Raw genomic sequence first — 25,052 nt, 5'->3', positions numbered from 1 at the left:
GCCCGGCCCGTCCGGCCTCATGTGCTATTGGAAGCACTAGCATGGGCTGAAGCTGCGCTCCTGCTGCTGCTACCACCGCCGCCGCCGCCACCTCCTCCTACCATTGGTGTTCGGAAAGGCCAGCCAACTATCGGCTTCATGGCCACGGAAGCCACCGCCACCGCGGGACCCGGCGCCCGGTTGCCCTCGTCGCCCACCCAGCGAGATTTCTACTGGCTGCGCTCCTTGCTGGCAGGAGGTGAGTCCGGAGAGGAAGCCGGCGGTGGGAGCCAGGTGCGGCTCGCAAGGCGCTTCCTCTTCGCGGCCACGAGCTGTCTTGGCCCTTGAAGTCTCCCGGCTCAGAAATGGCTTCAGACTCTTACATCTTAAAAAAAAAAAATTTTTTTTTAAATTTAAAAAGCCCCCGTGGCTAAATTTCAGGGCCGCTGCTGGGACTGGCTTTGCTTATTTTTTAGGAAGTGCTCCGTGGGGCTGCTCTCTAGAATCTGCCCTTTCCCTCCCCGTCGTCTGAAATGGGGTTTGGAATCGGTATCTTTGCTCCCCCGCCCCAATATATATAACACCCTGCATTGAGTTATCTGTCCCGTCTGCCTTTTTCCTCGGCCGAAAAATGGGGGAGAAAAATGTCAACGGGCAATGAAGTAGGGTGTCCATTCTCCGGGTTTAGCAATAGCTAACAACATATCAATATGATTGGTACTGGGGAGTTATTACAGCTGAAAAGCATCTTACAAAATTATGAATTTTTACCTAGGTTTTGTATCTCTCTCTGTTTTTTGTCCCTTCAAATCAGTGTTGACTGGTTGGCTAAGTCTCTGCAGTTTTGTTGGCAAGGTGATTCAGAAGTGGCTTGCCATTAGGTCCTTCCTTGAGGTTTTTTTTTTGGGGGGGGGAAGTACAGCCCTGAGATTTAGCCAAAAATAATTCTGTGTTGCAAGAAAAAATTTTTTATTGCTGTGTTATATGGTTGTTTGAAACAGGAGTTCCATAAAAGCTTGCTTTCTCATTTTATATATTTATAGTTTATTATTTTTCATATATGACTCAAGCTGGCGAACATACTCATGCCTTCTATTTTCCTGCAACAACAGCCCTGTCTGGTAGTCCTGACCAACAGAGAAAATCTGGCCAATAGACACCCAGTTGTCTTTCATACCTAATGGAGGCCTAGAACTTACATTTCCCTGGTTTTTAGACAGCACCTTAACCACTAACTGAATTGGTTCTTATATGTCCAAATATTTTATTTTGTTTTTTTTTGAAGGGATGCGCAGGCAGTTCCAAAATCTTATTACAAAAATAAGAGCAGACATGAAATCCTAGAAAACATTCCAGCTCCTGTAATTGCTTCCTGTCTAGATCAGCAAAAATACAGATGATACATCTTTGTACGTTTTTTTTCTCCAAAAGAAAACGAGTAAGACACTCCTGAGTACTGTAATTCAGGGAGGGCTGTCAGGTCATAAGAGTTCATGAATTATAGGATTTTATAGCTTTAAGCAACTGATTCTCAAGGTTTTCTACACAGCTGACAGATTCAGCTAATAGCTGTTTTAGTATTTACTATGTTTAGCAATGCTGTGTGGCTGTGTTCCCAAAGAACTGTAATAACACACCTATTAGGCAGGCTACGTGTACTTGCTTTATAAATGCAGGATGGTAAACTGAGGATTTTTTTTACTATAAAGCTAGTAAAGGCTCTAGGATTGTTAAAGGTCCCCCCTCCTCCTTTGCTTCTTCACTTCTAACAGCTTTGTTAGCAAAACTTGGCTGTGATTTTTTAAATAGCACTGCAGATTTGCTTTCTATAGATTAAATAAATTGTTAAAAATAGATGTGAAAGATGATGACTGATTTACTAGATTGAAGTGAAACCTGAATTAGGAATTTCCTGAATGAAACTCTTAAATGTTAAATACAAGATGTTAGATGTAAAATTCTCATATTTTCTGGTAGTCATAATTTATTAAATCTGTATGCTGCCCAACTCTTAATAACTAATATTTCTTTAGAAAACTTCCCCAAAGGTGCTTTTCAAAAGGCAATGGGACTTCCTTGGTTTTTTCCCTGTAAATGTTTCACTTCTCATCCAAGAAGGTTTATCAGTTCTGGCCAGAACCATGGTCTGCAGGAATGATAATCTCCATACACATCTTTAGAAAATGATTGTCTATGAAAGATCCTTTTAGATTTTAGATACACTAAATGCGTTTTTGACAATTTCATACTTTTCTCCGTGTACCTTCTATTTGATCAGAAATTGAGAAATAACAGTATTTTTTTTAGCAGAGATTATAACTGTTGACTGACAAAGTAATGGTTACCTATTGCAGGATGAACCTTGAAAAGATAAAAGTTTAAAAATAACTCTTGCTAAATTCCTGGCAATTAGTAAATGGTACTATTTTTGCTTGTTGGAAAGGTGTTGCTGGATGTTGTGCCAAGTCAACCATTGCACCATTAGATCGAGTAAAGATTTTGTTGCAAGCTCACAATCGTCATTATAAACATCTAGGTAAGAAAAATCAAATTATAGGATCTAATATTGCTTATAATGTGTCATTTTTATAATTGGTAAAGAAAATAGATCTCTTCAATTTATTTGTGTAATTACAATAATTAAATATATCAATTGGTCCCTTCAAGTCAAGAGTGTCGACTGCTGGTTATTAATGTGTTCAGACCTTTAACATTTTAAAGCTAAATTCTAAATTGAAAGCTATATTGGTACAAAAATTATGATTAAGTTCTTTCTCTGGTTTTTGAATAAGTACAAATGATTTTTTAAATATATTGGTTGGAACTTTGAATACATAATAGATTTGAAATAATCAAAAATAGTGAAAACACAAACACATAAAATAGAAACATAACAATAGTGTTCAGTCTTTTAATGCTTTGGATCTGTTTTAGTTTAGTTATGATTTATGGGTGTACTTTTAATCTTTTACATCCATTTTTCTACCTGTACTTTATTATACAGCTGTTATTGTTCACAACAGCTCAGGAATAACAGTAAATATAAACCATTAAAATCACAACAGATATTTATTCTAAGATTAAATCAAAATGTTCCAAAAATATGGATGTGAGAGGCTTATTTTGCCCTTGCTCTTCTACTTTTTAAATTAGATTATCTGCCTTATCAAAATTTTGATGAAACTTCTTGTGAATGCCAAGTTGGTCTTTAATTAAAAATAGCAATACATGAAGGGGTTTAGTGCAAACTTATTGATTAAAGAGGAAATATTTCAGTAGCCACTATAAAAATTACTTTTCTTTTCAAGTTATATGACAGGATTTTGTAGAATATTTCTCATAAGTGAGCAATTTAAAATGCTGAAGTGAAAATGGTAACATGTTAGTCTGCTCTGTAATGCTGACAGGTGTGATTTCTACACTTTGCGCTGTACCGAAGAAAGAAGGCTTCTTAGGATACTACAAAGGAAATGGAGCAATGATGATTCGAATCTTTCCATACGGTGCAATTCAGTTTACGGCATTTGGTCAGTACAAAAAGGTAAATAACCTGTGTTTTGTTGCTTGTTGCTCTATTGGTTTGTAATTGATTTGTTAGTGTGTAATCATGATTTATTGCTTAACCTTGTATACAGGACCTTCACCCCCTTTTCAGTAAAATTATGCCTTAGAGTAGCTAACACAAAGATGGTTGTATTTAAAAAATAATTATGGCATATGGTGAGGAGTAATGAATTTTATTTTTGGTATGCTAATATTTTTTTCCACACTTCAAATGTAATCATTTTGTAGGTGATAAAGAGCAGGCTTGGCATTTCTAGTCATATTCATCGGTTACTGGCTGGATCCTTAGCAGGTATTCCTCTTCTTTTTCTTCATTCTCTTTTTCTCTCAGTGTATATGTATCCTTTTCTATCATTTCTACAGTTGTGGGTGTTTTTTAAAATTAATTAAAACCCAGCCTTAAAGTTCATTTTAATCAGATAAAAAGTAAAAAAAAAAAAAAAGGGTCTCCGGAAACATCCAAAATATAGGTAAAGGAGCCCTTGTAAAAGGTTTTGAAGACTGATGCTAGGGTTTGAGAGTTTCTGGTTTCTTTCCATTTTCTACAGCTAGAAAATGGGGGACAGGTATTTTTCAAGTTATGACTAATTCATTGGCCTTTCAAACTTAGGACACTACTGAATGTGTGGAACTCAAAATTCTGGCTGTGGTAATGTGATTACAATTAACTACCTGTGCTTAGGATGGCTGTAGTGTCCCTTGGTCACCCGAACACCAAACCTTCCCTGTCAGGTTCCCACATGCAAATTCATTGGGAAGCTGATAAGGGGTGGTTTCATGTCACTCCTGCAAGTTGCTCCTACTGCTTTTCTCTCAAGGAGCTTTGCTTTGCAGCACAAGATTCAGGAATCTAATACACTGTAGAACCTCTCAACTACCCACACTCCATACGGTGTGTGCCCCACTGTACCCCTCTGCCTTTCAGCTCTCTGTAGTGCCTGCCCGGGACACCAACAGTCTCCCCTGCACTCCTTGCCTGGGACATCTTGCTTAACAACCCTCATGGTCCTGTGGTTATGACTGCAGGTTGGACAGTTCAGATTGCCATTGATAAGCAATGCAATAACTTGATGTTGCACTGTATGACTGCATTGCTTAGCAGTGGGAATTCTGGTCCCAATTGTTGTCATAACTCAAGGACTAGCTGTAGTTTTATAAAAAATGAAATTGTTTTCATTAGTGGCTACTTGTACATCTTTGGAAGCTCAAAGAACAAAACAGAACTGAGTTAAGATGTTCATGTTCTAAACAGAGATAGATTGCGTGTACTGAAGCAGATTTTACCTATGATTACTGTAGCTACTAAAGTGATCAAACTAGATTCCTAGTTTGATTGTTTAAAAAGATAGTGCTCACGATGCATGCCTGTATCTCATTGCCATATTGTTAATATGTTGTATTAAAAATACCTCTTTTATTCCTAGCTTGTCTATCAAGTGATTTATTCAGTACACAAATTCTTGTATTAAAAATTGAGAAATATCTACACTATTCATCGATATTGGTGTGAACATTCTTTAGATGAACCACATACGTTGTGATTATACTTCCATATTTTGGATGGAAATTGTTGGCCACAATAACTTTTTTACAGCATGTGAAAATCTATCACAAATGAATAGTTTTATAAAAAGTTACAGTGCTCATGCTTATTGAAGTGTATGGACTGGATTGGAAAAGAAATAAGAAAAAAGCAAAAGGGAGTTAGAAATGGAAGCTATTGCAAAAGAAATTTTAATTGCCAATACAGCAGTGATTGATCTAATAAAATGATGACAAAATATATCTAGAACAAATGGTAAATATCATGTCACATAGTAAATATGTGGGATGACTCCATATTTGTAAGTACAGTGTAAGACCCAATGAGCACCAAGTATTGTATGGAGAATGAAAAAACCATTGAATATCTTTTTACCTTCTGCAATGAATTTGATTTGTGGTGCTAGTATAATTTTGCACGTTAAAGGAGTTGAGAAATGTTGGAAATTAGCTTTCTACAGTAAGTGCTTGCAAGACCAAACATAGGTAATAGAAGGCACTGAGTTTAAGAATTATCTGAGGAAAATGCCTTGAAAAGTCTATTGTCATGCGGCTGTTGGGATTGGCAAAGGTAAAACTTTATGGTGTGAACTTTCAACTTTGGATTTCCTGTGCCTTGTGTAATTCAAATCTGAGTAGTAACACTTCATTGGTAGATAATTGCCTTTCAGTTTCCTTTAAGGAAATAAAAAGGTTGAAGCAATGGTGGGGGGGAGCTTAATTTCAATTATTTAAAACATGTTCTTCCTTACCCCCCCCCCCCAAAGGCATTTTAAGAAGAATTTAAGCTTACCAAATGCAAAAGAGAAAAAAGTACTGAACACTATTCCCCCCCTCCTTATGCTAGCTTTTTAAAAAAAATATGTTTAAGAAAGACAACTTTTAAAATTACCATCCTTTTATAGGTAAACTGATTTGAGCAACATGGAGGTTAATTTTCTGAGCAGTCCAAATCACTTAATCCTTCAAGGTTCTACATACTATCCATGTGCTCTGTCTTCTTAATTTTAATGTATTATTTCCATCATTCTTATGTTTACAATAAATAGAAATAAAAATCAAAATTTTAAAGCCTTTTTAGACTTGGATATATGCTGATTTTTTAAAATTATTAATTTTTGGAAGGTATAACAGCAGTGATCTGTACGTACCCCCTTGATATGGTGAGAGCACGGCTGGCATTCCAAGTCAAAGGAGATCATACGTACAGGGGAATTATTCATGCATTCAAGACCATTTACACCAAGGTAATTGTCTTTGCTTTTCTTCAACGTTATGGCTTTACAAATACCTGTTAATGTTCTGTGATAGTCCTCAGCAGAAAATTGAAAACTGAGCAAAAAGAATGAATCTGCAAGCTCATTGTATGTTTATAAGGATAACAAATAAAAACAACAAAGCTGCTCCTCTGTTTAATGTTTCTCCTATCCCCAATTGGTGGTTTATGAGCACGATGATGAAACGTGTACATTTTTTAATGAAAGAAAAACAGTGACTGACTACTAAATCAAAGGAGTTCTTAAAAAAACCTATGATACTTAATTTGATTTTATTTATTTGTCAAGCATGTATAAGATAAAAGATATAAGTATAAACATGATTATGAATACAGGAAATGGATACGAATAAGTTAGGACGGTAGGACAGGGACGTTAGGCACGTTGGGGCGCTTATGCACGCCCCTTACAGACCTCTTAAGAATCGTCAACAGTAGACAGAATAAGGTTAAAATTATGGGGGTTTGGGGATGAAACCACAGAGTCAGGTAGTACATTCCAGGCATTGACCCCTCTGTTGCTGAAATCGTATTTTCTGCAATCGAGTTTGGATCAGTTTATGTTAAGTTTGTATCTATTGTGAGTTTGTGTATTGTTGCGGTTGAAGCTGAAGTAGTCATTGACAGGTAGGACATTGTAGCAGATAATTTTGTGTACTATGCTCAGGTCAGACTGAAGGCAGCGTAGTTCTAAGTTGTCTAAGCCTGAAATTTCAAGCCTGGTGGCATAAGGGATTCTGTTGTGAGCAGAGAAGTGAAGGACTCTTCTCGTGAAATATCTCTGGACTCTCTCAATTGTATTGATGTCTGATAAGCAGTGCGGGTTCCAGACAGATGAGCTGTATTCGAGAATAGGTCTAGCGAAGGTTTTATATGTCCTAGTTTGTAATACAGTATTACTGGAGAAGAAGCTTCACAAGATTAGGTTAACAACTCTTAATGCCTTTTTGATAATGCTATTACAGTGAGCTCTGGCACTTAGATCATTAGAAATGAGTATTCCAAGGTCCTTGACAGAGTGAGGCTCATCCACGAGGTTGTATCCACCCAGTTTATATTTGGTATTCTGATTTTTTTTTTTTTTTGGCCAGTGTGTAAGACAGAGCATATTCACAGAATTTACAAAATAAAGCAGTAATATCTAGTATAAAGAAATCAGTTGGAAAAACAGCAAATGGCAAATGAAAACAAGTAAAAATAATGCAATTGTGAAAACTCCATTGCTCTGTAAGAGAACCAGCTTAACTTTTCTTCAACTCGGAATCTGAGCATGCATTTCTCTGGTGAGCAGTAGCAGAGCAGCTGGGCAACTCGGGGTGGGATTGACTCCCAAATCAAAGCCTGGGCTAATGAATACAACTGCCCAGTTTGGTCATAAAGGCAAAGCGTTGCCTCGAAATCCCTCCTTTAGCATAACATAAGCCTAGGTCACTTTGGAAGATGAGAAGAAAGAGCTGCAAACCACCCAAGCTTGATTGGAAAGGAATTCTTCTTCCCTGCACTGTTATTTTCATATACTGTATGTATATGAAATAGGCACATAACTGGGGTGCCTCTCATAAATTGGAATTACAGCAAGGTTGCCAAGTCCTTTTAATTAAGAAAAGTAGACCCTTTTGATAAATTAGTATCCATTTGTTTAAATAATGGTAGCCCCTTAGAAAAGTGATGCTTTGTAAAAATGCTGACCAGATTTGAATAAATGTGTCCTTCATTATAGAATTTTTCACCCAAAACAATTTGCGGTACTAGCAATGAAATAAAATCTTTGTTTCTTTTCCTAAATCTTTATGCTGTTGCAGTTAGTAAGTCTTAACATTATGAATGATGAACCATCACTGGGATTCATTACTTTGAAGTAGCTATGCATACACATAAATGTGCAGACACCCAAAGGGAGTTGTAGAAAAAAGTTGTGACTGATTCAAGCTGCATTGTAGGACATCTCTCTCAAAAAATATGCATAGCCCCGGAATATAGTATATGAAAAAATGGAAATTGGAGGTTTCTTCTCAAAAGTTTCCTGTGTTCATATGCATAATTCTCCTACATTTATTTATTTTTTTGTTTTCTTGCTGTTTCCGGCTTTTGCCAAAGGAAGGTGGTATGCAAGGATTTTATCGTGGACTTATGCCAACAATAGTCGGAATGGCTCCATATGCTGGTGAGTTGAACATGATTGTTTTTTGCTGAACCCCTTTATGTTTAATTTTGATTTGAAAACTGTTTTCTTTGTTTCCTTTAAAATAAAAAACAAATATTTTTGCACATGACCAATTAAAGGAAGGCACTGCTAGACATGAAATTTGGTCATAGAGCATGATGATTTACCTTTCTGTTGTCTTTTCCAATATTTTTACATTTGTTGGACGTGCTCTCAATTCGGGCAGTTCCATAAATTGAAAGTCATCTACTAAAACGTTTTCTACTCTTGACACTAATTGTAGATGTTTGTATTTTTAAAAATAAAAATGACGTTTAAAATAACTACATGCTTATCTTTGATTTTTAGCAATATTCTTAATATATTACTTATCCTTACTGAAGACAGTAGTTTCTGCAGCATCTGTGAGGTTGTCATAATGGTGATCTCTGTAGTGTCAGCATTACAGTTGCCTCCATTATATACTTATGTCCCAATATTTGCATAAATAAACAAATCACAGCATTTATGTGATAAAGTTCTGACACGTGTTATTTGCTTTTTGAGATCCATGATTCTAGGTATTTACAGGGCTAATCTCTTTATCTGCCTCAGTAATGCTATTCTGATACATGGTGTTGATCTTTGGTCAAAAATTATTTAATCTTAAATATGATTTCTCAATATTTCCTTGTCTCCTTTCTCTCACCACTAATGGGGAAGATCCTGTCTAATCTAAAAGATAGACTGAAAACTGTTGGCTGGGAACTATATCATTCTTTTCTCCTCTCTTCTCCTCTCTTCTCTCTTCTTTTCTTAAAGGACATCATACTCCTTTTTTTTAATGCATGTGGACACAATCTTCAGAATTCGCAAAATACAATGTAGTTTTCTTGGCATATGACTTGGGTTGTTCTTAGCTGCATTTTTTGCACTTGCAGTAGAAGTCACAACCCAGATCTAATAAACAAAATGTTAATTTTCAATTAAGTTCTACCTCTGTGTATGTTTTAATTAGTTTCAATGTTGAAATTCTGGTTTGGGGTTGCATTTCAAACCCCCTGTTATGATTGAGGGATGTATATATGTTCTTTTTTTCAACTCTGCTAATAATCTACACTAATTAAATCCCAGAGGTTTAGCTCAGCACTAAGTTGTTAATGCTTTCAGCATTTCTGTAAGCATCTTAAGTCCTCTTGGTTTACTGTTGCTTAGACTATTCTATTTCTTTGGTTTTAATCATAAATGCTATTTCAAATTGTTTTTGTTTTGTTTTTAAATCATTTTTATTGTAGCCATGTTTAGGACTTTAGTACTTTTGATGCAGATCAAAAGTCCCTTTATTGTAAGAACTTAATGTCCAAGATAATGGTAAAGACAAGGACAATATTATATAAAGAAAGGAGCCTTTTTAAAAAGATTCTTTTCAAAGGGAATTGTTCTGATAACTTTCCACAATGCATTCATTTGTGAGGATTGTTATGTCTTTCTAGCATTCTGTAACATTGAAGTAATTTTATTATCCATATACAGAATATATCAGGTGTATATCAAGACTGCCAGCTGTAAGTGATCAATAAAAACGAATTTTGAAAAAATGGAGACAATGTCATGGCATATTTGATGATCAAACTAAAATGTAGGACTTAAAATTAATCAATATATAAGGGAACAGAGCTTGGCACATCCACTACTGTTAGTAGATTTAAAAGAGGTCATTCTTTGGCTGAATTGTGCCTATAACATCTATGCAGTTTGGTAATGTTTCCATTAAAGATAAATTTTTTCCTTTCAGGTTTCTCATTTTTTACCTTTGGTACCTTAAAGAGTGTGGGACTTGCTCAAGCGCCTACCCTGCTCGGGAGGCCTTGCTTAGATAATCCTGATGTCTTAGTTTTGAAAACTCATGTAAATTTGCTGTGTGGTGGCATAGCTGGAGCCATAGCACAAACAATATCGTAAGTTATTCTAGTATTTTACTGCACTTAATGAAGAAATGTTAGGATAGCTTGCATTAGGAATCTTATTTCCTTCCCCCTTTAGAAATTATGAAATATAACATAATTTAACTTTCTGTCTGCAAAGAAAGCTCACACTAGCAGAACTCCAAGGCAAGACACATTTTCAGTTTCTGTCTTCAATATCCTCAGTAGAAGAGCTTGTTCTGCCCTGGAGGCCATTTCTCTAAAATCAGTTGAAGGGATAAGTTTGCTTACGGGTAACAAAGCCCCCAATCTGCTGTTTTCCTTGTCAGTTTATATGAGGTTTGTGTGTAGATAAACTATTACTCCAGATGCAGTTTGAAAAATTGTAGCCTTAATACAGCTACAATGCAGGATAGGGTTGCATTTGTCAAACTAGTAAATTGGCAGAGAACACTTGAATGCCACCAGAACGCCAATGGTTACCTGTTTATCTTAATTATAATTTAACATGGTTTGGTTTACATAAAAGTACTAAGGAAGATATATATAGGGCATATTGTGCCAACTCAAGTTATACCTTGGCTCTTTTCTGCTAAAGCTGGTATGGTTACTTCTCATTTTGTAAGACAACACATAAATAAATTTAAAAATGAAATTTGTAAGTGGCTCTGACCACCTCCTATTGAGGCGCATGATTGAGCAAAAATAGAAATAGATTAAAATGAAACATTTAAGAAAAAAGATCACACATAGCTGGAAACAAGTTACTTCTTTTTCATACAGCTTTAGCATGTAACCTCCATTTTTTCTTGGTTTTCAAATTTAAACAGTTCAATTTGCACTTAGTAGCTGGGCTGAATGTTTATAATTTCAAATATCTAAGTTTAGTCTTCTGTTTATATGGGTGAAAAACATGTCTTTATAACTGTTATTGAAATCAAAGCAAAGGAAATGCTGGATTGCGATCTTTTGGGGTTTACTTTAAACAATTCATAAAATTTTGGGGGTTAATCGCATCCATCCAGAATTAATATTACTACTATATCATTTTACATAATAGCTAACTTTTATAAAAAATATTTGGGCTGTTATGTAAAATTTCTTAAGGATTAAAGTTTTTTATTTTCTTTACTATTTTTTTTATTTTTTTAAAAAACATGTGATATGAAAACGTGATACTGCCTGAAGAAATTATTCCTGGCAATTCAAGTACCGAGCCTGGTACCTGATTTTCCAATGTTAAACCCCCTGTTTCCCTGAAAATAAGACCTCCCTGGATAATAAGCCCAATCGGGCTTTTGAGCGCATGCACTAAAATAAACCCTCTCCCTAAAATAAGCCCTCCCTGAAAATATTGCAACACAGAAGCAGCCATGAAGCGACCATGCTTGGTGCTTCCTGCACCTCAAAAATAATAAGACCCCCCCCCCCCCCAAAATAAGGCCAAGCGCTTATTTCAGGAGCCAAAAGAAAATAAGACCCTGTCTTATTTTTGGGAAAAAGTGGTATTCTGAAACTGCCACAAAATAAAACATGTGTCAAAACATGTATTTATTTATTTATTTATTTATTTATTTATTTTGAATACAGTGAACATATCCTTTTCTAAAAACTTACACTAAAAGCCTTAACATTTCCATTTTATGGGCTCTCCTAATTCATTTGTTTTTCAATTGCAGTTTGGTGTTCTGTCCATTATGATAGCCACTTTAAGCACTGCTTTTGGTAAAAATGTGAGATATATGTTTAATAAAAATGAAATAATTAGGAGTGCTTTCATTTTTCTCATAAAGCATTGTTCCACTGTTCTCTAGATAGTTATATTCTTAATGTGCAGAAAGATACAGTCCCATATATTTCAGCATGGCTATAAAAAAAGTAAAAACAAGTGTTGGATAGTAGGTTTTGGCATAGAATTTCTGCTGCCAGCCACAGAAGATAATTTTAATACAGTACAATAGCAGAGTTGGAAGGGACCTTGGAGGTCTTCTAGTCCAACCGCTTGCCTAGGCAGGAAACCCTATACCGTTTCAGACAAATGGCTATCCAACATCTTCTTAAAGACTTCCAGTGTTGGGGCATTCACAACTTCTGGAGGCAAGCTGTTCCACTGATTAATTGTTCTAACTGTCAGGAAATTTCTCCTTAGTTCCAGGTTGCTTCTCTCCTTGATTAATTTCCACCCATTGCTTCTTGTTCTACCCCCAGGTGCCTTGGAGAATAGTTTGACTCCCTCTTCTTTGTGGCAGCCCTTGAGATATTGGAACACTGCTATCATGTCTCCCCTAGTCCTTCTTTTCATTAAATTAGACATATCCAATTCCTGCAACTGTTCTTCATATGTTTTAGTCTCCAGTCCCCTGATTCTGGCAAAGTCAGCTCCTAATTTGACCCAATATAAGACAGCTTTGTATTTTCCACATGTTCCTTGTGTAAATGTCTTTTAATTGCTATTTTGTAGTACAAATAGTTGCACTGTTATATTTGTAACTGCAATGAAAGAAAACACTTTTTCACTTCCCCAGATACCCTCTAGATGTCACTCGTAGACGAATGCAGTTGGGAGCCATACTTCCAGATTCTGAAAAATGTTGGTAGGTTTCATCTCTTGAACTAAACATATGCCTGAAGTAAAATCTACCCACTGTATCATATTGGATCTAAAACATTAAAAATGTCTTTTGGTTCTTTGGTTCATGTGTATTATATAGCTTTATAGTAAAATTATAGTAAGCTTCAAAGTAAGAGGAATGCATTTAATTTAAAATCTGTGTCTAGTAGGTGAGGTTCCTTCTTTTAGTTGTTACTTTTGAAGTACTGGTAGAGAATTTCATCTGACAGAAGTTGCAATATTAAGCTGGCACTGGCATCAGACATCTTTGGAGGGAAGTTAGATTGGGAATGTTGAGATTGTGTGGTGTCTACACTCATAACGTGACTGTCACAGTAACATTGTGGGATGAAACCCACAAATGGAACATACAGCTGGAAGGATTTAAATTATTTAAAAGAAATAGACCAAATAAAAGAGGAGGCACTATATATATATAGGAAATAACCACATCTCTACAGAAATGGAGCACAACAACGATGAGAACCATCTTGAATGCATTTGAGTCAATATTAAAGGTTGGGGGGGGAAATGACATTGTCATAGGTTTATACTATGGGCCACCCAACCAAGCAGAGGAAGTAGATGAACTTTTTGCTAGTCAGCTAACTAAGGTATGTAGGAAGCACACCACAACAGTAATGGGAGATTTTAACTAACCTGAATTCAACTGGGAAACAAACTCTGCACCAAGTGGAAGATCCAACAGGTTCCTAACGAAACTAGCAGACAACTTTATTTCCCAAAAAGTAGAGAAGGGAACAAGGGGATTGGCCATTTTAGACTTAATTCTCACTAACAGAGAGGAAATGATAGAAGGTGTTGAAGCCATAGGAACCCTGGGGGCAAGTGACCATGCAATATTGGAATTCAACATTATGCAAACACAAGTAGTAGAACAAAGTCAAACTAGAGTCTTGGACTTTAAGAGAGCTAATTTCTATAAACTTAGAGAGAGCTTGGGAAGACTTCCGTGGATGAGAATCCTCAAGGGGAAAACAACTCAAGAAGCTTGGGAAATTTTGAAAAATGAGATTACAAAAGCTCCGTCTAGCACAATACCAATGAAGAAGAAAAATAACAGTTCTCAAAAGAAACCAGCATGGCTGCATAAAAAACTCTCTGACAAATTAAAAGACAAAAAAGTTAAGTATAAAAAGTGGAAAAAGGGGGACATAACTAAGACAGAATATCAGCAAATAGCCCGAGCCTGTAAAGATGAAGTAAGAAAAGCTAAGGCTCACAATGAAGAAAGGCTTGCTACAAAAGTAAAAAATAACAAAAAAAGCTTCCAACATGTTAAAAACAAGAAAAGGGCTAAGGAAACAATTGGTCCATTGCTGGGAGAAACTGGCAAGAAGGTGACAAGCAATAGGGAGAAAGCAGAACTATTTAACTCATTTTTTTTGCATCTGTCTTTATACAAAAGGATAAAGCAGTCCAAGCTATCAAAAACAGCACCACAAAAATCAGATTAGGAACACAAATTGAAATAGGGAAGAAAATGGTAAGTGAGCACCTGTCTACCGTAAATGAGTTCAAATCACCAGGACCGGATGGATTACACACCAGGGTTCTGAAGGAACTTGCAGATGAGATGTCAGAACCACTGAACTATATCTTTCAGAGATCCTGGAGCACCGGGGAACTGTCAGAGGACTGGAAAAGAGCTGATGTGGTTCCCATCATCAAAAAAGGAAAAAAAATAGATCCAGGAAACTATAGACCCATCAGCCTGACCTCAATACCAGGAAAGATTCTGGAAAAGACAATCAAGCAATGAATTATTCAACACCTAGAAGTAAACAAAATAATAGCCAAAAGCCAACATGGGTTTGTCAAAAACATCATGCCAGACTAATCTTATTGCATTCTTTGACAAAATTAGTGGACCAGAGGAATGCCGTCGATATAATTTACTTGGACTTTAGTAAGGCATTTGATAACGTAGACCATAACCTACTACTACTACTACTGTAACCGGCTGACCAACCGCACTCAACGTGTAGTCCTCAATGGAACTACATCTTCATGGAGGGAAGTATGCAGTGGAGTATCTCAAGGCTCTGTTTTAGGCCCACTACTCTTCAACATCTTCATCAATGATTTGGATGAGGGAATAAATGGGGAACTCAGCAAATTTGCAGATGACACCAAGCTGGCAGGAATAGCCAACACTCCAGAAGACAGGCTTAAGATACAGAAGGATCTTGACAAACTTGAACATTGGGCACTATCTAATAAAATGAAATTCAATGGTGAAAAGAGTAAGGTTCTACATTTAGGCAAGAAAAATGGAATGCACAGGTACAGTATAGGTGGTACTTTCCTCAATAGAAGTAACTGTGAGAGGGATCTTGGAGTCTTAGTGGACAACCATTTAAATATGAGCCAGCAGTGTGCAGCAGCTGCCAAAAAAGCCAACACAGTTCTAGGCTACATAAACAGAAGGTTAGAATCAAGATCATGTGAAGTGTTAACATCACTTTATAATGCCTTGATAAGGCCACAGTTGGAATACTGCATTCAGTTTTGGTCGCTACGATGTAGAAAAGATGTGGAGACTCTAGAAAGAGTGCAGAGAACAGCAACAAAGATGATTAGGGGACTGGAGACTAAAACATATGAAGAACAGTTGCAGGAACTGGGTAGAAAGAAGGACTAGGGGAGACATGATAGTAATGTTCCAATATCTCAGGGGTTGCCACAAAGAAGAGGGAGTCAAACTATTTTCCAAGGCACCTGAGGGTAGAACAAGAAGCAATGGGTGGAGACAAATCAAGGAGAGAAGCAACTTAGAACTGAGGAGAAATTTCCTGACAGTTAGAACAATGAATCAGTGGAACAACTTGCCTCCAGAAGTTATGAATGCCCCAACACTGGAAGTCTTTAAGAAGATGTTGCATAGCCATTTGTCCCGGAGCGGTATAGGGTTTCCTGCCTAGGCAGGGGGATGGACTAGAAGACCTCAAGGTCCCTTCCAATTCTGCTATTGTATTGTATTGTCAACTACAATACTCCTTTCTGTCAGAAGTTGAATGGCAGCTTCTTCTCCCCAAAATCTATGTTGACCCTATGGGTCTCTTCTGCGCCTAAAAGCATGGATGCAAATAAATATGAGTTCAAAGCACAAACAGACAGATGCTTTGCAGCAAGCCAGCTCCTTAAAAAAAGGGTCAAGAAAAAACAGTTGAGGTTGTGAGCATTGGTACTCATCGACATCAGGTTATTTTTTATTTTATTTGTTTGTGACATGTACAAGATAACAAGTATAGGTATGAACATAAACATGAACAAAGGAAGTAAAAATAGATAAATGGAGACAGTAAGACAGAGACGGTAGGCAGACTGTTGTGCTTATGCACGACCACTTTACGGACCTCTTAAGAATGGGGTGGGGTCCACTGTAGACAGTTTGAGATTGAAGCTATGAGGGTTTGAGACCGTAACAACGGAGTCAGGTAGAGCATTACAGGCATTGACCTCTCTGTTGCTGAAGTCTTATTTTCTGCAATCAAGTTTGGAGTGCTTTATCGATTGTTTGCCTGTGTATTATTGTGGTTGAAGCTGAAGAAGTTTTATCTTTATCCCTGATAAAGGGTTATTATTTCAGTATGTGATGTCAGCAAACCACATGGCATATTAATTATTGGGCAGCCCTAATTTCACATTTTATGTAGAGTTAAAATTTAGCTGTTCCATGGACAGCCTAATTGTAGGCTAATTGCCTGAAATGATTAATTTTATTAGGAGAAGAATGTTTTAATGGTCAGTGATAACATAATCTCATTTGAACAAGTAATAAAATAGTAAAAACAATGAGAACATAAACTTAACATGCATGCAAAACTTTAAATAATTAATTACAGTGGAATTAATGGGAATAGTTATGAAAACATGCAATTTATTCCACGCTATCATTTGAGGGAAGATTGATATGAAATATTTTATGGATGGTATATCATTCTGTCAGTAATTAACAAGATAGACAAATTGGAAATTAACATATTGTGAAATGATTTAAACAAATATGAGCAAATATAAATAAATATAAGCAATAATGGTCAATGTTTATAAAAGGTACAGTACTTAAATAATGATTAGTGGCTAAGAGTGGAAAGGAAGTGAAAAATGAACTACCGAAAATCACTCCTTTAAGATTTTTTAAAATATGTCATTTAGTTTGTTTTGGTATTTCAGCTTTTTGTAATACTATTTTTGTAATCAGCTTGAAACATAAAGTGACCTTATATTTAAAACAAAGTTTCATCTAAAAATAAATAAATAACAAAAGCAGAACTGCAAAAAACAAATAAGGCAAAATAGTCTATTTTTTCCAAGCTCTGCAGGCAAGGAAACAAAACATTTGAAGGAGTTAAATCCTTCTAGGCAGTCATCTATAAAATGTACCCTAAAATCAATAGAAACAACCCAGTGTAAAAGAAAATGAGCCATTAGTTCATTAGCATCTATGCCACATGGAGAAAGCTAAACTATAAATACATTTTCTTGAAATTCTTTTTCAAAGTTGCAACAAATAAGATTCCAAAATATGGCATTTATTCTACATTTTGGCACCATGTTAGTTTAAATGTCTTGCCTCAAGATTGTACATCTCTTAGAAGTCTACCTACTATAATTTACAGTTAGAATTGCAACAGACTGCAGTCTTTCACCTTAAAAATGTTCCTATTTACATTAGTGAGCTTGTGTAGAAAATTTTCTTGCGAACTGAGCTTCATATTCATTAGTGTGGAATTTGGATTTTCAGATAAAAGTATCAAAAATCTTGATATCGAGTTGCAAAATCATTAAGTCTCATTAGCAATAACTTAGCATACTTCTGTATAATAAAATTGTTTCTGCCCTCTATCTGAATAAGAGTAGGGGGACTTTTATATTTTCCCATTAGGTACTGCTTTTTAAAATATTGATGGAGTAAAGTGTTGGAAAATCTCTTGTTTTACAAAGCTTATTCTGTTCTCTTTCCAGTACAATGATCAAAACATTGAAATATGTTTATGGAAACCATGGAGTACGAAGAGGATTGTACCGTGGATTATCATTGAATTACATCCGTTGTATTCCTTCTCAAGCTGTTGCCTTCACCACTTATGAATTTATGAGGCAGTTTTTACACCTCAATTAAAGACTGATCCCCCCCCCCAGTTTATAATGTATTGAAGCTTCAGAATATATTTGAGAAATCACTAGTATTTAAAGTGCTTTCTTTAATATATGAAAACACAGCAAAAAATTGAAGGAGCTCAACAAAACTTGGCAGAGTTTACTATGTATATATTTTGCAAGAATGGATATACGGTTTACTTAATTGAAATCGATGTGGTTCCAAATCATTGTATGTTTGTGTCCAACTTTAAGAATTTGATCACCTTTTTTAAAGTTAGGAAAATTTGTTTTAGATGTCCGTATGCCTTAGCTAAAATATAAGTTGTAGGCACACTTCAAATTACATTCCATGTAATTGAATTGAAAATGCTTATTTGCTAATGTGGTTAGGGATGATGTAGCATTTAATGCTGTAGAAACTCAACTCAGAGTCTGCTTTTGAGAGGCCATTCACCGTAACTTTACTTTAAGATTTTTGTAATAATTAGAAAATGGCTCATACTTTATGATACCCTGTTCCTTAACTAGAATCAAAAGTGGTGCTTAGTTTCTTATATAATTTAGTTTAGCCATGTTAACTATTGGATGTTTTTCCTCTGAATCATGCTGTATTATAAATAGCTTTTGAACTTCTCTCTCAGTTGGAGTAGATGGGTAATTGGGTGGGTTTATAACACAAAAACACAAACTTTCAAACATATAGCATTCAGAAATTCAGTGCAATCCTTTTGATATAATTTGATAATGCTCTCAATCCATTGTTAGTTTGTCTCTACATTTGAAAAAAAAAACAGTACAAAAAGAATTAAATGACCCTAAAATGAATATTGTACACGTCTTCTTAGCCTACAGTATTTAACCTTCCATGTTTTATAAATGAAGTTATTAAACTTAATTTAAAAGGAAAATTGTTTGACTTCACGAAGCTACTGTTTGGATTTCATTACAGAGTTAAATTGAAATTAAAAAATAAAGATAAGCAGAAGACACTGCTCCCTTTGCTGTGAGCATGTGGGATAATGCTGATTTTTTTTGCATTAGATAAAATACTTATGTAAATAAATTAGGGTATAGGTCTTTTGGGGTCTTTAGTTTGGCCAGATAAAGTATTTGAATTGCACATGGATCAAGATGCACATCCATCTACAAGAGAGAAGATAATTAAAACAAAAATAATGCTAAAATCTACTGTCCTAAAACAGTTTTCAAGCAGGCATTACAATTCATCTTCTTTGCAGCCTGTTTTCAGTATCTGCATAGATCCAGCTTGTAAGTAGAGAGCTTATTCTGTTACCCTTGAGTGATTTATGTGTGACTTTACAACTTCTGATTGGCCGTTGCGTTGTTATTAAATCTTCCTCCTCCCTCTTTAAATGAGCTTGCCACAAGAATGAAACTCCAGCATTTCAGAATTTCAGTCACCGGTCTTTTCAAATTATACTGTGATGATGAATTGCAAGTTGACAGCCCACATCTGGATAATGTTATTTCATTTTCAGGGGAACTTGCTTCTATTAGTAATCAATCCTACCTTTTGCCTGGATGATGTCATGGATAAATTGTTTTTCTGAAGTAGCCTTCTTAATCAGACTCTTCATTCCTCCAATTTTATTTTCCTCTTGCCCATAGTGAATTGAGAATGTCTTTTAAGGATTTATTTGATCCATGGACTTTTATATAAGTAGAAATCTGATGATCACCCTTAATATTATAAAATTACATCCTTCTCAAAATTTTAATATAAAGCAATTTTATTTATTTATTGTAAATAGTATATATTGATTATGAACTGAAAATGGCTATGTTACCAAAAAGTAGCTGTGAACTGGGTATTGCTCATGGCCTGTACCTACCATATAATCTTAAATTCTGTGGTTTGACTTGAATGATAATTGAAGGCATATACCTTTAAATATGTAATTTGATATATTTCTGGGCAGAAACATGTACTATTTTTTTTAATAAAATGACTTGAATAACAATATGACTGAATATCGCAAGCATATTAATATATGTCTTTAGAATTACAGGTTTCCCATTGTGCAGATTTAAGATACTGATGAATGATAAATGGAACTGCAGTTAAATGTTGGTCTTTCTGGGCAATTTATAGATGTAGCTGCTGGTATACAGTTCTATAACTTCTGAATGTTGGTTCTGTACTTTGCTGCAATTTGGAAGGATAGCTGTTTGAAAGTAGCAATCAAAATACAATACAGAAGGAGTCCCAAACCCCAAAGCCACAGCCCGCTACTGAACCATAGCCTGTTGGGAACTGGACTGTCAAAAGTGGTGGGCAAGCTTGTGACGCTTCATTTGCATATGTGTGTGATCTAGATTGCACGTGTGAAACCATCCCCCCCCACCTCTGAAAGCGCCACCACCAGTCCGTAGAAGCAAAAAGATTGGAGACCCTTGCAATGCAATAATGCCTTTATTGCCTAGAAGTGACTCAGTGGACCGATTTATAAATAGAAATTGAATTGCAGTATCTCATCATTATTTATATTGCTGTTTAGTCAATATAAGTGTTTTCAAGAAATTGTTGCAGTCTATATATGTAGCAACCTTGCTTCACAAAAGGTAAATTCTCCCTTTAATTTGACTAGGGATTACATGGGATTGTACATCCTTTTTAGCAACAAGCAAAGTGGCTTGTTATTGCCTGCTTCCGAGATGCTAACAACTTTCCAATCTAGCATGCACTTTGGCATTACCTAGTGGTCTTCTGTTTATCAACATGATTGTGTTTAGCTTTTTTGCTGCTTACTCTGTAGCTTATAAAGATTCTTGGTCATCTGAGCATGATCTTGTTCATATATTCACCCTTGAGGCTCTGCAGAACTTTGGATTTAAAAAAGGCTTGGGACACTAATAGTCTCAGCAATGCTTTAAAGCAGGTGTGTCAAACACTATTTCATTGAGGGTGGTATCAGAGCTGTGTTTGACCTGGGGGGGGATGGGTGTATGTGGCCAGGGTGTGTGTGGCCAGCTCAACACTCATGTTGGGGGCACCATCAAGTGGAGGAAGGCAAGACCAAGAAAAAGCACCAAACTCTTGTCTTCCAGAGGAGCTTTGCTGTCTGTTGGTGGCCAAGTGCTAAGGCAGGACCTTCCTTCCTTCTCTTCTTTTTCCTTCCTTCTTTCTTCCCTTCTTTCCTTCTTTTTCTTTCCCTTTCTCCTTTTCTGCCCCTGGATGCTCATGCAAAAGGGAAACCATTTCTCCTTTTGTTTTGTTCTGCTTTTAGTTTGTTTTGCTAGCCCTCTGCCAGTGAAAACTGAGCTTGGGGGGAGCATGTGACACCCCCCCTGGACCCCATTTTTGGCCTGGACGGCATGCATCCTCTGTCAGCAGAAACGGAGCTCAGGGGACTGCGTGCGACACCCCTCCCCCCCAGACCCCATTTTCGGCCTGAACTGCCTCCTGCAGCCCTCCCAAGCTCCGTTTTTGCTGTAGAGGCGGCACAGGCCGGTCCTTCGCTGTTTCCAGGCTGGCCCCGCAGGCCAGATCTAAGCACCCCAGATCCGGCCTGTAGGCCTTAATCTTGACACCCCTGCCTTAAGAGCATTGTCTTTACTCAGCCAGCTGCAGCAGGATCCTAGAAGTACACGTGATTAGAGGTACTGTAAGTACATCCCTGCACATTTGAAGCATCCTTTTTCCTGTCACTGAAAACAAGTAGGAACCTTTCTTTCCAACCCATTTAGAAATGCTTAATTGCAGCTTTTTCTGCCAGGTGGATGAGTGGGTAAAAAAAGTGATGCTCTCAAACCAAGCTTGATTGCTGGTTTGAAGTGTGTGGAATTGATTTGTTATTTTGGAGGACCTATTCTGGGGCAGAGTTTATTGCAATCCTTGTAAGCTTCTTGCTGATTTTTGAGTAGGAAGTACTTTTGTTGAATTTACTTGCCTCTGGAATTTTTGGAAATTTTAAAGTCACAGAAGAAAGGAGTGTGTGTGTGTGTTAAAAGTGGAACCCTTTACAGATCTTAGTTCACTTTGCAATTTTAAGAGCATGCAGTGCAGTATATGCAAGTTTGATTTACCATACAATTATCCTGACCTCTTTGTGAAGTTTACATTTAAAATAAAATTGTCCAAACTATTCCCAACAATTTTTAAAAAAAAATTCAATATGGGAGAAGGGAGAAAAATCCAGGAAAAGTATGTACTTTTATATTTTCCCCTCAAACCTTCATACATTCCTCCCATTTTCAGTTATTAATGAATATCAAGTAAGGGATACTTAAGTAAGGAAAGAATAAACTGATTGTTATGAACTTGATAACTTTACCCCCAAATCCCTAAAACAATAAAAAGATGGCAGTAGCATTAATTCAAATCAAGCACTGCTTACAAATACTGCAACATCAGAAAAGAATTAAGGCTTTAAAAACAAAACAAGAGGTCATTCAATTTGTCACCCTGCTCAGTGCATGATCTACTTAAGCATCCATGACAGCCTCTATTTAAAGGCAACTAGTAAATGGGAACTCACCATTTCATGTGCCAGCTTATAGCTTGTTAGAAGATATCCTTGATGAGGCTGATTTCTTGTATTTTCAACCCTTTGGGGCAACATGAACCCCTATGATTTGCTTTTATCATCTGATTGGAAACATACAAACTCTGAGAAAACTCAATATTCCTGTCCTGGATCCATAAATGTATGCCACACAGTAAGTGGGCAAGTATTTTAACACTGAATGTGCAACTTTTTAGGTGTATAGTTTTGTTCGTTGTTTAGGTTACAAAATAATATCGGTCTTTATTCAGTTATATTGCTCTTCTGTTAATATACACATTAATGGAAAACTATTTTTAAAAAATTACAGTAGTTCTATGCAGTTCTAGTTTCTATGCAGTAGCATTCCTCTAATAGCTGCCTTCTCATGGAAATTGCTTTCTAGATGTATCCATTGAATGAATCCAGCTGGTTCACAGTAACCGACTAAGTCACAAAGTAGGTAGCTATCCATTTGCCAAAAAGTATTGTATGACCAGACCTCATAGATTGGCATCTATATATTTGCCTTTCAGAATCAAGAGGTGTGGATGAAAAATCATGCTACCCTTTGGGGGCAATTCTAGGGAAGGGCCAAGTTTTCGAACTCTTTAGAGTTTCTCAGCCTTGGCCTTAAAGTGTGGACTTCCAATTCCCCAGCTAGCACTAGGAGCTTAGATCCACACATCTTCAAATGGACACAGTCAAGAAACACTGCCCTACATCTTGTTTGCTGTAGTTTGAAAATGGATTTACAATTTCCCAGGAATTAAAATCAACTGTGTCCACCTGCTTGGGTCTTTCTGGATACCTGAAAACAAGTGCTTGGTCTGTTTATGTTCTGTGCAATTAGCTTCCATTTGTTGCAATTGCAGCAATTTACTTGCATAATTTATTGAATAAAGCACGACTGTATCGGTTTGTAATACTAAGCCATACTTTTTTATATTTATTTATAAAATTTATTTGCTGTACATCTCATGTTCAGAGTGATTCTGGGGACATAACAGAATAATAGAAAGAATGTAAAAAGTTTGTACAGCTTTTCTTAAAAGAGTGGCTGAAGGCCTCCACAGGGGTCCTCAAAATGAAAATTATTTGCCAGGTATTAAACTTATTTGCAAACATTTACTTATTTTTCCTATTTTTAATTTGTTAAAAATATAGGTTTTCTTCATTAACATATTAATATCTAATTGATTGAGTAGTTATTTTACATGGTTTAGGAAAACTTACATTATAATTTAATATAAGTTGTATCCTGGACCTCACTTAATGTTAGTTTTACAAATGTATTTTAATTCTGACTTAAACTTCATTTTATCACCTGTACTTATGACCACAATAAACCGAATTGAGTTGGATTCAATAAATATTCTGTAAATGCATCAAGCTTAATTTTTATTATAGTAAATATGACCCATATTAACAAAAGCTGTTTTGGACACCTCCAGATATTTTAAAAGTGGGAAAGAATACTGAAATCAAAATGTTATAAGAAATACTGGCTTAGTGCAATATGTGAATGAAGTCTTACCAGAGAGAAAGAGGGAGGGAGGGGGAGAGAGATGATAGATATTGATAGAGATAGATATTGATAGAGATATTGAGATAGATATTGATAGATATATTGAGATAGATAAGATAGATATATTGATAGGTAGACAAGAGACCGACCAACCAAATAAACCACATTGTGGTGCTCTTTCCCTGGCTGTTTTCACACCACACAACATGGATAACCGAAGTAGCCCAATAGCCTGTGTTCAAGGAAATTCAGTATATTACATTAATGTGCTGCTCCACTCCCAGTTTCTCTGGACAGCTTACAAATTGTTAAAAACATCATAAAGGGAGAAAGGAAGAGCAGAGCAGTGCTTCAGGCATCCAGTAGAGATAGAAGAGCCAGTTTGGTGTAGCAGTGAAGATGCTGGCCTAGAAACTGGAGACTGAGTTCACTTTGGCCATGAAAGCAAAGGGCTGGGTTACTTTGGGCTAGTGACGTTCTCAATTCACAGGATGGTGGTTGTGGGGAAAATAGGGAAGACTATGATGTATGCCTGCAAACTTAACTTAAAGGTAAAGGTTACCCTTGCACAGGGGGCGGTGCTCATCTCTGTTTCAAAGCCGAAGAGCCAGCGCTGTCCAAAGACGTCTCCTTAGTCATGTGGCGGGCACGACTAAACGCCGAAGGCGCACGAAACGCTGTTACCTTCCCACCAAAGATGGTTCCTATTTTTCTACTTGCATTTTTTATGTGCTTTTGAACTGCTAGGTTGGCAGAAGCTGGGACAAGTAATGGGAGCTCACTCAGTTACACGGCGCTAGGGATTCGAACCACTGAACTGCTGACCTTTCTGATCGACAATCTCGGCAT

General features: G+C 36.4%; 1 protein-coding gene across 1 annotated transcript; it reads left to right on the top strand.

The window, feature by feature from the left end:
• SLC25A16 (solute carrier family 25 member 16) lies at positions 1-20,154 on the top strand. The gene is made up of 9 exons (XM_087702649.1): positions 1-238; positions 2,423-2,515; positions 3,387-3,520; positions 3,772-3,835; positions 6,211-6,332; positions 8,459-8,525; positions 10,300-10,462; positions 12,955-13,023; positions 18,033-20,154. Exons 1-9 carry the CDS (start codon positions 139-141, stop codon positions 18,187-18,189), a joined length of 969 nt encoding a protein of 322 aa, XP_087558775.1. The 5' UTR covers positions 1-138; the 3' UTR covers positions 18,190-20,154.
• The last annotated feature ends 4,898 nt before the right edge of the window (positions 20,155-25,052 follow it).

This window comes from Thamnophis sirtalis, unplaced genomic scaffold (genome assembly GCF_051295495.1).
Source record: "Thamnophis sirtalis isolate CommonGarterSnake01/CBP01778 unplaced genomic scaffold, rThaSir2_p1.2 scaffold_15, whole genome shotgun sequence".
Classification (NCBI taxonomy): Eukaryota; Metazoa; Chordata; class Lepidosauria; order Squamata; family Natricidae; genus Thamnophis; species Thamnophis sirtalis.
The sequence above is the reverse complement of the archived record's forward strand: the minus strand, read 5'-3'. Positions and strand labels throughout refer to the sequence as shown.